The sequence below is a fragment of the Anguilla rostrata genome, chromosome 11 (assembly GCF_018555375.3).
Source record: "Anguilla rostrata isolate EN2019 chromosome 11, ASM1855537v3, whole genome shotgun sequence".
Lineage (NCBI taxonomy): Eukaryota > Metazoa > Chordata > Actinopteri > Anguilliformes > Anguillidae > Anguilla > Anguilla rostrata.
The window spans coordinates 5,867,783-5,881,285 of NC_057943.1; the positions used below are offsets into that span (position 1 = coordinate 5,867,783).

The window sequence follows — 13,503 nt, forward strand, 5'->3', positions numbered from 1 at the left end:
GAGAGCGATTAAGAACCATTCTCCCCCCTCAATGGGTCCAAAAAAAAAAAAAAAAAAAAATTCAGATGAGACACTGAATAACAACAGTATTTTAATCACAGGAACCCACAGGCAAACCCACCACCGCACTACAGATTTCATTTCCTTTACCAGGCCCACCTAATCCCATCCGACCCCCGCCTAGCCCAAAGCAGCCATTTCCCTCCACCCGCTACACAGGCGTCCCATCCTTAGGGCCGCTCCCTGCGTCCGTCTGCTTTTTCGGGTCCTTGTCCTTGAGTGCAGGGCTCTCGGCCTTGCTTCCGCTATCTGTGCCTCCCTCCGCGGGCGGGACGGTGTCCTCTGAGGAGGCGGAGTCTTTAGCGGCGGCCTGATCTGCTGGTGCGCCGCCGTCCCCCTGAGGAGGAGCAGCCTCTGCCTCGGCCTCCTTCGCTGCGGGGGCTGCCTCAGCTTCTGCCTCCTTTACAACAGGGGCGGCCTCAGCTTCTGCCTCCTTTACAATGGGGGCTGCCTCAGCTTCAGCAACAATGGGGGCTGCCTCAGCTTCAGCTACAACGGGGGCTGCCTCAGCTTCAGCCTCCTTTACAACGGGGGCTGCCTCAGCTTCTGCCTCCTTTACAACAGGGGCTGCCTCAGCTTCAGCTACAATGGGGGCTGTCTCAGCTTCAGCTACAACAGGAGCTGCCTCAGCTTCTGCTTCCCTTACAACCTCAGCTTCAGCTACAATGGGGGCTGCCTCAGCTTCAGCAACAACGGGAGCTGCCTCAGCTTCAGCTACAACAGGGGCTGCCTCAGCTTCTGCTGCAATGGGAGCTGCCTCAGCTTCAGCTACAACAGGGGCTGCCTCTGCTTCTGCAACAACGGGAGCTGCCTCAGCTTCAGCTACAACAGGGGCTGCCTCAGCTTCTGCAACAATGGGAGCTGCCTCAGCTGCAGCTACAACAGGGGCTGCCTCAGCTTCAGCAACAACAGGGGCTGCCTCAGCTTCAGCTACAACAGGGGCTGCCTCAGCTTCAGCTACAACAGGGGCTGCCTCAGCTTCAGCTACAACAGGAGCTGCTTCAGCTTCTGCAACAACGGGGGCTGCTTCAGCTTCAGCTACAACAGGGGCTGCCTCAGCTTCAGCAACAACAGGAGCTGCCTCAGCTTCTGCAACAACGGGGGCTGCTTCAGCTTCTGCAACAACGGGGGCTGCTTCAGCTGCAGCTACAACAGGGGCTGCCTCAGCTTCTGTAACAACGGGGGCTGCTTCAGCTTCAGCAACAACAGGGGCTGCCTCAGCTTCTGCAACAACGGGGGCTGCTTCAGCTGCAGCAACAACAGGAGCTGCCTCAGCTTCTGCAACAACGGGGGCTGCCTCAGCTTCAGCCTCCTTTACAACGGGGACTGCTTCAGCTTCAGCTACAATGGGGGCTGCCTCAGCTTCAGCCTCTTTGATGAGTGGAATGGCCGCCTGGACCAGAGGGATCACCGCCTCCTGAGGCAGCGCGACCCCCGCCTCGCTCTCCAGCGCCTCCTGGGCCAGCGGGACCCCTCCCGGGGCCGCCGCGAAGCCCATCTGCCCCCCCGGGGCGCCCCCCTCCCTGGGCAGCGTGATGCCGACCTTGCCCCCGCTCTCGGGGCCCCCCTCCCTCTGCAGCCAGTCCATCTTCTGCAGGTGCTGCTGCACGGCGTCCACCACCCGCGCGTCAATCATGGCCTCCGTCAGGACCCCGTCCTCCGAAGAGTACGCTGCCGCCTGGGGGGGGGGGGGGGGGGGGGGGGGGAGGAGGGGGGGGGGGGGGTTAAATTATGTGCTAGAAATTACAAATCAGCAGAGGGGAAACGACAGACCGCTGTTATTCTCACTCTCTCTCTATCTCTCTGCCAGCTCTAGTGTAACGTCGCCATAAATCAATGGACTTGGAAAAAAAAAAATCAGCCGTCTTGACAGATGATGTAAACACAATGTCCTTTTTTTAAAAAAAAATTCAGCGGGTTGGCCTGTTTGGATTGACCCACCGTCATCGGGATATTTAAAAATATGCCGTCTGCAGATCTGCTTATACGGATATCATTTTACAGATAAAATTTATTCTGAATCTGCAAGCCGCAATCACACTCAAATCAGCTCATTTTAAATCACTACACTTTGTCTAGATAGAATCTCCTATAAAGCTATTTTAAACATAATTTCTCAGTTGTTACGATTTCTGAGTACTTTTTAAACATCACGAAAAAATGCACAAGTGTCTGTGTGCAATAGCAGACAAATTAAACCCCCATCTGCCAGCTGGCCTGAAAAAAACACCCTAATCATGTTACTTTTTGTGCATTTACTAATCCTGTCACTTACCTGAAGAGAATACGGACCAATCAAAATGAAACACTCAAAACGAAATGCTCACTCTAAATAACCTGAACCATGAAGGTGTACTGTTAACATAGTTATAAATAATTTGTCAAGTTTCACACCAGTAATGCGTCAGTTTCATAACTGCACAATATGAAAAAAAGCCATATTGCAAGTTGGCAACAAAATAACACAAAAAAACAAGGATAATGTTTGGTAATTACATATGGGAATTAAATAGAACTAAACTTATTAGATTTCGGATTCATTTCAACACTGTTTTTTTCCACTGCTTCAGCAAGTCTTGTGTACAGACTTTGAGCTGAAATGAATGTATTACTTCTGTTTTTAATCCAGCCGTACACAAAGGATTTTTATTTATAAAGCGATTTTATCTTCTCCCTAAGGTTCCAGAAGGAGTCAGCTCTCTAGTCCTAATGCTCCAACCACGGCACATTTAACTCTTATTAGTTCTTCAGAATACAAACAACCGGGTTCTCTTAAAACAACATTGTCCCAAAACCTATTTCTTGGGTAAATCTCTTGTCATGGCAGTTAAGTCTATGCCACGGAATGGAACTTAATTGAACTGAATTGAAATGAACTGCAAGTGAACTAAACTGAAATGAAAGGCACGCTCGGCTGAAATTGCTCCCAGCAGGCCGAGCGGGTGAAACGGGTGCGCCCTGCTCACCTGCCAGGCCACGCCCAGTTTGGAGATTTCTCGGCCGGACATGCCTTCGACCCGCTGGGCAATCTCCGAACACTTTTCCCCGTAGTCAAACTTGGCCAGTTTCAGTCTCCTATAGAGAAAACACAGACGGGGAGGAAGAGCGCCACCGTGACATCTAACTGCCTCTTCACTTCACACCTTCTTTAAATGCAGCTGTTTTACATTTGAAAGGATCACCTTTTGGAAAAAAAATGGACCTTAAAGTCTATTTTTTTTCCCAGTACAATTTACATTTACATACATAAAATTGGTTTTAAAAAAGTGCAGGGGAGGGGGGTTGGGGTGGGAGGTTAAAGTATTGTAACGCATTTTCACATGTTGGGAGAGTCTTCTTTAAAGTGAGGTTAACAATTTAACAGTCACGTTCCTTAACAAAAAGACTACTTGCGTACTGCATTATGCAAAACACATTCGTTACCATGACAACGACTTAATAATACCACAACATCATGCGCTAATCTGCCGCAAATTGATACTGAAGAACAAAAGTTGCATCAGCTGTGGGACCCCGGGGACCAATAGGATGGTCCGTCTGTCAGCTGCAAAAGACTAATCGATTCCAGTCTATTCCAGTTGTACAGAACAAGTTTCAATGTGTCAGACTGCAGCGGCGCGTACTCACTGGCGCCCTCCGGTGGCAGGCCCCAGCACATAACGGTCGAAGTACAGCCGCACCAGTCTCTCCCGTTCCTCGGGCCCCGGCAGGGCGAAGTTGACGATCTCATCGATCCGGTCGTTTATCGCCCAGTCAAACTGCTCCGGCTGGTTACTAGCTAGCACTAGCATAAACCTAGGGAAATATAAATACTTTTTTTTTTTTTTTTTTTTTTACACAAACAGAGTGAACATACACAATAATTATTTGCACTGTCTGGCAGACAGGCTAGCTGTGGCCTGAAGAGAATATTTTTAAACACACTTGTTGCTCTGCTCTCCTGTGCGGTAGAGGAACGCGTTCAGTGTGGCCCTGAGGTCTTCACTGATCTTCTCCTGAAAAAATTAACAAATAATAAAAAAAAAATTTTTAATCACAAAACCTCACTGTGCAAGTACACAGACAAAACCCCGCCATACCGCCATTTTCCCCGACACGAGCACGCGCGCACACGCTCACTCACAGTGGCTCGTTTCCGTAGGAACGCGTCGGCTTCGTCTACGAAGAGCAGGACTCTGCGGGAGACAAGACAAGACAATGTCAGATGCTGAGGGGGGTAAGGAATTCCAGGTCAGCCCAATGTTTCCAAAAACGTAGCCAAAATTCAAAAGCAGGACCAGAGAAGGAAACCGAAACCCAAAGACAGGGGCGTAATGGGATTATGTCCCGTATAATCTCTCCCCCATCACTCGCTCATAAAGGTGTGTGTGCATATGGTGCTGTTACTAAAAGTACGAGTACGATCATATAGGGTGTAAAAACTTTCATTTGACACACACAAACACATGCAGTCAACAATCAGGGGTTTACATCCTTTTCTGATCCGGGGAACCCCACACAGGTTCAAAGGGCAAATCCTAATCATACAGTAAACAAGAAAAAGGGTCCTCATTTAAAAAAATATTACTATTTAAGTGTTATATCTAGGAAAAGTGTTGATACGAAAATTATTCCAAAATATTTAAATCAAAATTTTAAATACATAATATATTTTATAGGTTTAAAATTCATTGAAAATACGCTCCTGTCCTCCGCTGTCAGAGAGCTCCTTGCGGAGACTAAACAGGGGGGCGGCCAGGGTGGCAGAGCAACATTTTTCGGAGGTTTTCGGAGATTTCAACAGTCAGGGCGTTCTTGGGGAACGTCTGCACTGATGACACAGATGCACCTCTGACCCCCCCCCCCCCCCCAGTGCCCGCCCGGTCGCCCGTCCTACCCGCGGCGGCTGGTGCTGGCCCAGTCGAAGACCTTGTGCATGGCGGTGACGCCGTCCCGCCCCATGGGCGCCACGTCCCCCCCGGTCATGATGGCGTAGTCCATGCCCGAGTGCGACGCCAGCTTCTGCTCGGCACACACACACAACCGTCTACGGTCAACGCCCCCGGGGAGCAATGAGGCCACATCGGGTCCTTCACATCAACCACGACACAGACACTACACATTACAATGTTTTACTAATACACAAACCGAAAAACCTGAGTGGGGAAAAAAAAAACATTTTGAAATTAAAAACGTTTTTTCACTGAGTCATTCAGTTTTTATGGATCAGGGATTTTTAAATAGCTTACAACAGATGAGCAACAAAGATACAGCTTTACTGTAGAACAGCGAAGAGAGCAGTTGAGAGAAGAACTATTCCTAATAATACCCTTAACCTGACAGTGGTGCAGGTTACAATACGGTATCTTACGTATAGAATAACACAGGCACAGTGAAATCTGACCCCATGTTTACAGTCTCCCGCCATTACTGCGCCTGTAGTTATAGTGTACAGGTACATGAGGCGTGCATCGGCACATAAAGGGACGGTTATACAAGCTCAACATAAAGGTCCTTAACCCATGCAGGCAAAACATTATCTCAGCTTATCTAACTTTTTTTATTGTGCGTTACGGGTCTGGGTCCGGCACGTGCCATGCCTCGCACATGCAAGTTCACGCTCCCGTGACAAACACTGGTAGTGACAAGCTCCGTGGCAACAGTAACGCGTGGCGACGGGCAGTCCGGTGCGCTACCTTGGCAAAGAGGGTCTTGCCGGTGCCGGGCGGGCCGTACATGAGAATGTTCCGGTAGAGGCCGCGGTTCTTCCGAGTGTTCCGGGTCGCTATGGCGATGTCGCGCACCCGTTCCTCCAGAGGTGGCTTTGAGAGATTTGGGGGGGGGGGGGGGGTATGGGTGAGAGCGAGGAGGGATTATACACACAGCACACTTTTTTGGTGTCCTGGTAGTTCAGCAACATTTTGTGCAATGGTTACTGCAAATTGAACCCATCAATAATGCACACCAAACATGGGGGTTAGCACTGACAACAGAGAGGCCATTTTGCCTGTGTATTATTTATTTGCAGTTAAAGCTTTGGAAATGCATTCCTCCACACTTTAACGCTGAATGCTTCAGAAAGCCTGTCTTGTGTGATGGTACAGTAGGTTTGGCTGTTATCCCGCTCATTGAGCTCGGGCAGGACAGCAGCTCAAATGACGTCAAAACGCAATAAATAAATAAATAATAATTGAACCATGAACCTTTCAGCCAAGGACATGCAATGTCATAGGTTTTCATGTTGATTCAGTTGTGTATCAGCTTTGCATCTATTCCTCAGCAGTCCTTTTCCCCTGTCTGTTCCAGCATTACCACAGTCTGCGTGACGCAGGATGTCAATATGCAAACCTGCGAATCCTGTGAGGCCCAGGCTTCAAGCCCACAAGAGCTCATGTGTTTTTTTTACCCCCCAACTGTGGAATTAAACTAGTAAACCTTTCATATTACCACAGAAACTGAAAAAATAAATGATTCTTTGTTTCTTTGCCTTATACGCTCAGATCCCTTCATTTCTGCTTACAGCTATATTTAAAATATATATATATATATATATATAACATTTATTATTTTTTGTGCTAAAGCTAGATTTATACATGATATGAGGCTTCCAATATGAATTACGAACCTTTTTTCCTCCCCAGATATTAGCCCAAGACACTAATTAGGCCTGCTGTGTGTTGTTTTGGTGGTTCTTTATTTATAGTGCACTGAGCTCTGTCAATACTCACACTGAGCACCACTCCCTCTAGGGCATCCTCTGGCTTACTCATCACCCGCTTTGTCACCTGCAGAGGGGGGGTGGGGGGGTGGGGGAGGGCAGAGGGAAGGGGGGGGGGGCACAGTGAGAGAGTCACACCTTTCATCAACTACCCAACTTCAATGACGACACAAACGATCTTAGATATTCTGAAGCAGTCTTGGGGGATCCCCATGCGTATGTTGGTTTTTTGTTCAAACCCCAGTTGCAATCGCAGAATTTTAACAAATTGTTGATTTTTCTGAATTACACCCCTTTCACGTTTTTAAGTGTTACATTATGTCAGAATAGCTATTATTATAAAGAGTATTATAAAGAACAAAAGTCCGATATTCACATTTTGCTATATCGCCAAGAGGTAAAATAAATAAATAAATAAATAAATACTTATAACTGATCAAAGTAAAAACTAAGATGAATCAACAGGCTCCTAATTGGCGATAGTGTGTTCAAATGGCCACTAAAAACTAAGTGGTAGGTAGATAATGAAGAATTCTAAGACAAAGCAAATGATACATTACATTACATTACAGGCATTTGGCAGACGCTCTTATCCAGAGCGACGTACAACAAAGTGTATAACCATAACCAGGAACAAGTATGACGAAACCCCTAGAGAGAAGTACCGGTCCAAGTACAGGGAACAACCGCATAGTTCAACTTGGACCCTGATGGTTAATAACAAGTTCAACAACCTTAACTGGGCCGGAGCAAAAGCCGGCATGCACAGGCGTCCCCAGGACCGGGGAGCCACTGCTCCAAAGCACAGCCCCAGCGATGCTCTCCGGAGTGACGTACCTTCACGGGGTGTTTGATGGCCTCCCCCACGGTGATCCTGGACGTCTCTCTGACCAGCGAGGGCTTCCCCAGCCTGGCCTCGATATAGCGCCCTGCCACGGCGGTGGCGTTCCGGGCGGAGTACACGCCCACCGCCAGCAGGGTTAGGCCAGCCGCCTGCGGAGAAAGGGTAACCGTCAGCCTGGTTAAGGAATCCTGGACTCCAGGTGAACACTGGTCCAGGTGTGGGGGGGGGATGTAAGGATGCTATAACATTCCAGTAATCAATAAATAATTCAAACAATCAGAATAATGCTCTCATCTAGTAGCAAAAGGGAATGTTCACCGTCACTGTGACTTTGTCCCAGTCCGACACGAAGGCTCGAAAACCTTCCCCAAACACAGCACCAGCGGTCCTGATGGGGGCAAAACACAAGTCCCAAAATGGCTCCTGATCCAAAGTCCACAGTACAATCCCAGCCTTCAAAAATAGTACCCATGCACGTGTCCTTCTCTGGGCCTTCTCTTTCTCTTAACCTGGGGGTATCAAACTGCAGTCCTGGAGGGCCACAGTCTGCTGGTTTTTGCGATTTATTTTCAATACATTTTGGGCTCAAAAGCAAGGTGTGCAGACGCTTTAGCCAATCAATGACTTAAATTATGCATTTCAGTGACCAGCAGGCACAGTGGCACTCCAGTTCAATGCATATACATCTCCCAGAATAACTCACATTTATACAAGAAAAAAAAAGTTGAAACTTATTGGCAGCAGAAACTGAGCATGACCAGCATCATCTTTCCTAAATAAAATAACCCAGAAGCCGAAAACGCAGCCTCTCACCGAATGGACTCCAGGACAGTCTGACGGTGTTCGGCAGCTTTCAGACGGATCTGCTCGCGGTTGATGTCCGCGTTCTCCCGCTCCACGCGGGCGCGCGCTTTGTACTCCGCGTCCACGCGCAACAGTTCGTTCTTGTGCCGCAACTCCATCTCGTGCTCGATCGTTGCTAAGAGACGGATTTAAACAGTTACGCGGCAGAAGGCAACTCTCCGCGCTAATTATCAACGCTTGACTCTCCCGCAAATACAACTGCAAAGAGGCGACATTTATAAATGAACGACGGCGAATGCGTTTGAAAGACGTGCTCGTGACAGAAACGCAAAATGGATCACGGCAAAACTCGGGACACCGCAGCACCTTTCCTCATGGCTTCCTGTTTCTGCACGGATTCTTCCTGCTTGCGCAGGCTCTCCTCGTTGATGGCTTGCTGCAGAAACAGAGCAGTGTGGTCAGACTCAAAGACAAATGAAGACGTATGCATGTGAGAGGGCTCAGTGCTGGACAGAGAGGAACCCAAGTAGCCTTAATGGAGAACAGGAAAGGAAGAGGCTGAAAATGTGTTGCTTGAGCTTTCTGTTCCCGTCTACAATAGAAAGAGCTTTAGACCTTTGTCTCAGACTGTTCTCAAACTAGATCTTCCGAATTAGGCAACCAGAGGATTAAAAAAACAGGCTGCCCTCACATATAGAATTATAAGTCATAAGAACACACAACAGCACAAATTTAATTTTATGTATTTATACCTTTTATTGAGGAGAGTAGCTGAGCCACTGACAAGATGCCGGTTCAAGTTGACTACTGCATTTTCATAAAAGTAATGCAGCCTGCTCAGAAGCCTGATCACCCAAATCTTGTGTGGAGTCTCTTTTCAGACGTGACAAACCAATATGAAAAAAAGTCTGAGACTAGAGATCTATCTGATCATGGAACAAAATGTGCTTCATTTTATTTTGTTCCAGGGATCAGCACCCAGTTTCACAAAGCAGGATAACTGAGTTAGCTGGATAACTGCACCGAGTAAAACCCGGAACCCTCCCAAATCTGGAATATGGACTGAAGTAAAAAGAGTGGTTCTGGGTTTTACGCAGTGCAGTTATGCAGAAAACTCATTAAACCTGCTTTCGGAAATAGCCTCCTGGTCCCAATGCCTATGTTCACATGAGGAATGATTGGTCATTCATTTCAAAAAAGATTCTGAACCAACATTCCAAATAAACGGTTTATAAGACCAATATATTAGGAAAGTCATTCAAGGTACCCAATTACGATGTAAAAACACAAAATTTGAATAAACTATTTGAATAACCTATTAATTTGCATTGTGTCCTTTGGTTTCACAAATTTTGTTGAGTCAAACAGAAGTGCAAACAGATTCTGATTGAGTGTGCAATCTGAAGAACAATTTTACATGCTTAACGTTCTCTTTTCAAATTCATGATTAAAGGTATAAACCAATTCTTATTGATATTTTCTTTAAATTATGGGCTCGTTCAGAGCTGTGTATATAAAGTTCTTTGTTATGACTAATAATGGAATATTAGCATGTAGAGGCAGTCAAGTCATCTGGAATGACCAAATACTCTGCATGTAAACCAATGAGAAAGGCCCAGCAGACAATTAAACAGGCACAGACAGATGGAAAATACAGACTTATAAAGAAACACAGATAAACCAGTACAATGATAAAGAAGTGTAAGAAGGACAGTCCCTCAGGGGTCCCCGTCAGTCTCACCTGTTGCCTTAACTGATCCTCGTACCTCTGCCTGGCTAGTTTGTCTTGGTACTGTGCCCTCTGGAAGGGGTAAAGAGACAAAAGAGAGTGACAAACTGTCCATATTGAACTTTGTCCCCCATCCACCTGGGTCCGTACTGCCCCCCACCCCGGACACGCATGGTAACACCACCCCCGCCCCCCGATCCACAATCACAGTGTCTCTTCTCTGCTGTGCCTGGGATCTTTAAAAAATGACTAGACTTTCACTCCCCCCTCCCCCTTCCCTTCCCTTCCCCACTCACTGCCTGATGCTGTTTGGTCTCCTCGGCGATGGTCTTTCGCCGCTCCTCCCCCTGGGAGCGGATCTGTTCCCCCTTCAGCTGTTCCACAGCGGCTTCATATTCCTGCGGGTCAAAAAAAAATTAATAAACAAAAATATGATTTCAAAAATCACTTCACTGCTTTACTGCAGCCACCCCCCCAGTGATTCATTTAAACTCGGGCAGACCCTACGAACCCTGTTCCTGGAGATCTACCGTCCTGTAGGTTTACACTCCCAAACAAAGCCACACCTCATTCAACAGCTAGAGATATCGCTGAGTTTCCAATTAGCAGAATCAGGTGTGCTAATTTAGGGCTGAAATGAAAACGTACAGGACAGTAGAAACAGAACAGGTGATGATTTGCTAATGCTGGAATTAAAACAGGTGCGATGTGATATGAATGTAACTGATGCCCGGTGGGACTGCACCTCTCTGTGGGACCTTTGAACATGCAACGTGTTGTGTGAACTGACCCCCCATCTGCAGAATAGCAAACACCGATTATTTACAGTTCCAGACTCGAAAATTCTTCTACCAACTCTTGGAGCCTTACAAGAGTATCCCTAAGCCTCATCATGAAATAGTGACATCTCTTTGTTATTTGGGTACCACCTGCAGTCTACCTGCTACTGTACACTCTCCAAATTTTAGAGAGGAAAGTCTACAGAAATGGGATGAACATACAAATATCAATGTGCACTGAAAATCGTAGAGTTTTTTTGTGTGTGCCAGTGAACAGCGACAGAACCGTTAGGCCCCCGCACTTGAGTTAAGAACAGCAAAACCAGCTCTGCCCTGTGCCAGGGACCAGGGAAACTGGTCATGAGGAACACTACTTTACTGCTCCACAACAAAGATTAACACATTTTCAAATGATATGTACTGCAAGAGCTCCTCACGCAGACAAAGTTCACAGGGCAGGAGGGAGCGCGTGGCACGTGAGGCAGACTGTTGGGCTGAAGTGTATTATAATGGGTAAAGAACTGGTCACGGGTTCGATTCCGGGCTGGGTAAGAACAGACACTGCCGTCGTACCCTTGAGCTTAACCTGCATTGCTTGCTTCATTCATTACATATCCAGCTGTATAAATGGATGCAATGTAAAATGCTATGTAAATGTTGTGTACGTCGCTCTGGTTGAGAGCCTGTAATGCTAAATGCCTGTAATTAATGTAATTAACTGTCACTCAAAAAGGAAGCAGTCCCAACCAACCTTCAGCTTGCTCTGGTGCTCCATCTGCAGCGTCTGCTCTTGCAGTCGGGCCATATCCAGCGCCTCCTTTGCATGTTCTTGAGGTGAGAGTGGCAGAAAGTGAGTCGCACTGCTTGTAGCTGCACTTACTTTCTATTCACTCACATACCCCAGGTGGGAAGCTCATACCAACGCAACAAAATATGCCACTTCAAAGTTCTGATTTTGATTAAATAATTTCAAATTTGTTCTGAAATGTTACAACCCCAGGACCAAAAAAAAAAAGATTTTTTTATTTCAAGTGGTATGTTAAGGCCACAGAAAGGCCAACTGGTAACGACATCCGAACTTTTAACCTTGGCAGTGCCGTAACAGACACAATTACACACGCCATACGATCTATATCACTCATTCGCAGACAGTTTCTAAATATACTCCTCCATGCGGTTAGACTAGAAAATTTTTCTTTCGCAGCTACACAAAAATCTAGTGACACGCACTCGTTGGAGTTACAGCCAAGCACCATGCACTAGTTCTTTACGTTACCCCATGTACAAAAATATACCTATACTGCACACAGAAGAACTGGAGTCTGTAGATCATTTTTCGAGTATTTGTTTATTTATTTTTTTATTTTTTTATTTAATCATTCATGCATTCATTCATTCGTGAATTCATACCCATTACATTCCATACTCTCGGGCGATTAGTACTGATGTTCGAAAAGGTTTCCTGGTGTACTTAATGTTCTCGCCAAAATGTCCGGCAACATCCTTACATAAGTTTTCGAATTCCGCGAGCAGCGGGGCTGTTTCACTTGTTGGTTTATTTTAACTGATGCCATTCATGTTGCCAGCATTTTTCAGTAGCCTATAGTTACATCTATTTAGTTACCGTTATAGCAGTTTACTTACGGGACTTGTCCAGTTCTCTGGCCGCCCGTGCAGCTCGTTCCAGTCCAGTCGGGTCGAAGTTGCTCCATTTGTCCTTGGGTTTATCGTCTCCATTTCCCCCCGAACCCCCCTCTGCCTGAGGAGTTGACGGTGTTTCAGAAGAATCAGGTGGTGGAGCGGACTGCCCCCTTCTCCAGCCGAACAGCCAGGACATTTTTGACAAAAATAATTAATTCACACCTGCAGAGCACTTTGCAATCTGGAATCCTTTCTTTGATTACACACACCCACCACACACGCGTCCTGTCACTGCGCAAGCGCACTCTCCGATGGGCAGGCGTACAAAATACATACATTTTCTATAGAATAGGCACTCTGTGCTTCTTATTGGCTACCAAGAACATGGCTAGCCTATGTCATTTGCTGTTGCACTGTCACATGTCAACCACGCCCACACTGTTGCTTGTACCCAGTGAACTGCCTGTTCCTGAGCGAGGGTCGATTTTCAGTGGGTAACGTGACAGTCTGTGCTTGTGGCATCGACGTTCTGCACGTGCAGAACAGAATTGCCAAGAACAAAGCCACACCACCCGCACACTTAAAACCATATTTAACGTATACATACAATACATCTCGCGTAGTGAAATCGGCCTAGTCAATATTTATGTAGTAAGGGTATTCGGTCACAGCCAATGTAACCGTACATGTTGCCTATAATTTTTTTTTAAAAACTGTCGTCACAAAGATACGTGACGGAGGGGTAAGGGGTGTATTGCTAGGTCATAAGGAACAACATGGAAACTAAGTTGTGACCAAGACCTTATAGCTCAATTTCGGTTTCAGTTAAAACTGCGAATAACTAAGCAAAGCTATTCTGCATCAAAGTATATTTAAGCGCTAACTATGTCCCTAGCATGATGAAGATGAGTGTTTAAATAACAAAGGCAGGCATTTTTTCCCCTTCTTT

General features: G+C 46.6%; 1 protein-coding gene across 28 annotated transcripts; it reads right to left on the bottom strand.

Annotated features, from left to right (window-relative positions):
* Positions 1-78: 78 nt before the first annotated feature.
* On the bottom strand, positions 79-12,892 carry LOC135235317 (ATPase family AAA domain-containing protein 3-like). 28 transcript variants are annotated; one of them, XM_064300682.1, is made up of 18 exons: positions 12,558-12,891; positions 11,665-11,741; positions 10,431-10,532; positions 10,147-10,206; positions 8,772-8,841; positions 8,415-8,580; positions 7,920-7,989; positions 7,595-7,750; positions 6,768-6,824; positions 5,736-5,861; positions 4,937-5,061; positions 4,184-4,235; positions 3,985-4,055; positions 3,688-3,855; positions 3,027-3,135; positions 710-1,738; positions 620-631; positions 79-580 (listed from the first exon to the last, which is right to left on the bottom strand). In XM_064300682.1, the coding sequence occupies exons 1-18, from the start codon at positions 12,748-12,750 to the stop codon at positions 212-214; spliced, it is 3,012 nt and encodes a 1,003-aa protein (XP_064156752.1). In that variant the 5' UTR covers positions 12,751-12,891; the 3' UTR covers positions 79-211. The 28 variants fall into 28 exon arrangements, with proteins under 28 accessions (XP_064156752.1, XP_064156761.1, XP_064156748.1 ...); XM_064300691.1 differs by having other exon boundaries at positions 79-493; positions 587-631; XM_064300678.1 differs by having other exon boundaries at positions 620-658.
* Positions 12,893-13,503: the final 611 nt, after the last annotated feature.

Excerpts from the sequence above, each read along its gene's own strand:
- LOC135235317 (XM_064300670.1), bottom strand. The coding sequence starts at position 12,750 with ATGTCCTGGCTGTTCGGCTGGAGAAGGGGGCAGTCCGCTCCACCACCT. Across the intron at positions 8,842-10,146 it reads AGGATCAGTTAAGGCAACAG|CAAGCCATCAACGAGGAGAG; the intron begins GTGAGACTGACG and ends CTGTTTCTGCAG. Across the intron at positions 4,236-4,936 it reads GCCAGCACCAGCCGCCGCGG|AGTCCTGCTCTTCGTAGACG; the intron begins GTAGGACGGGCG and ends TGTCTCCCGCAG.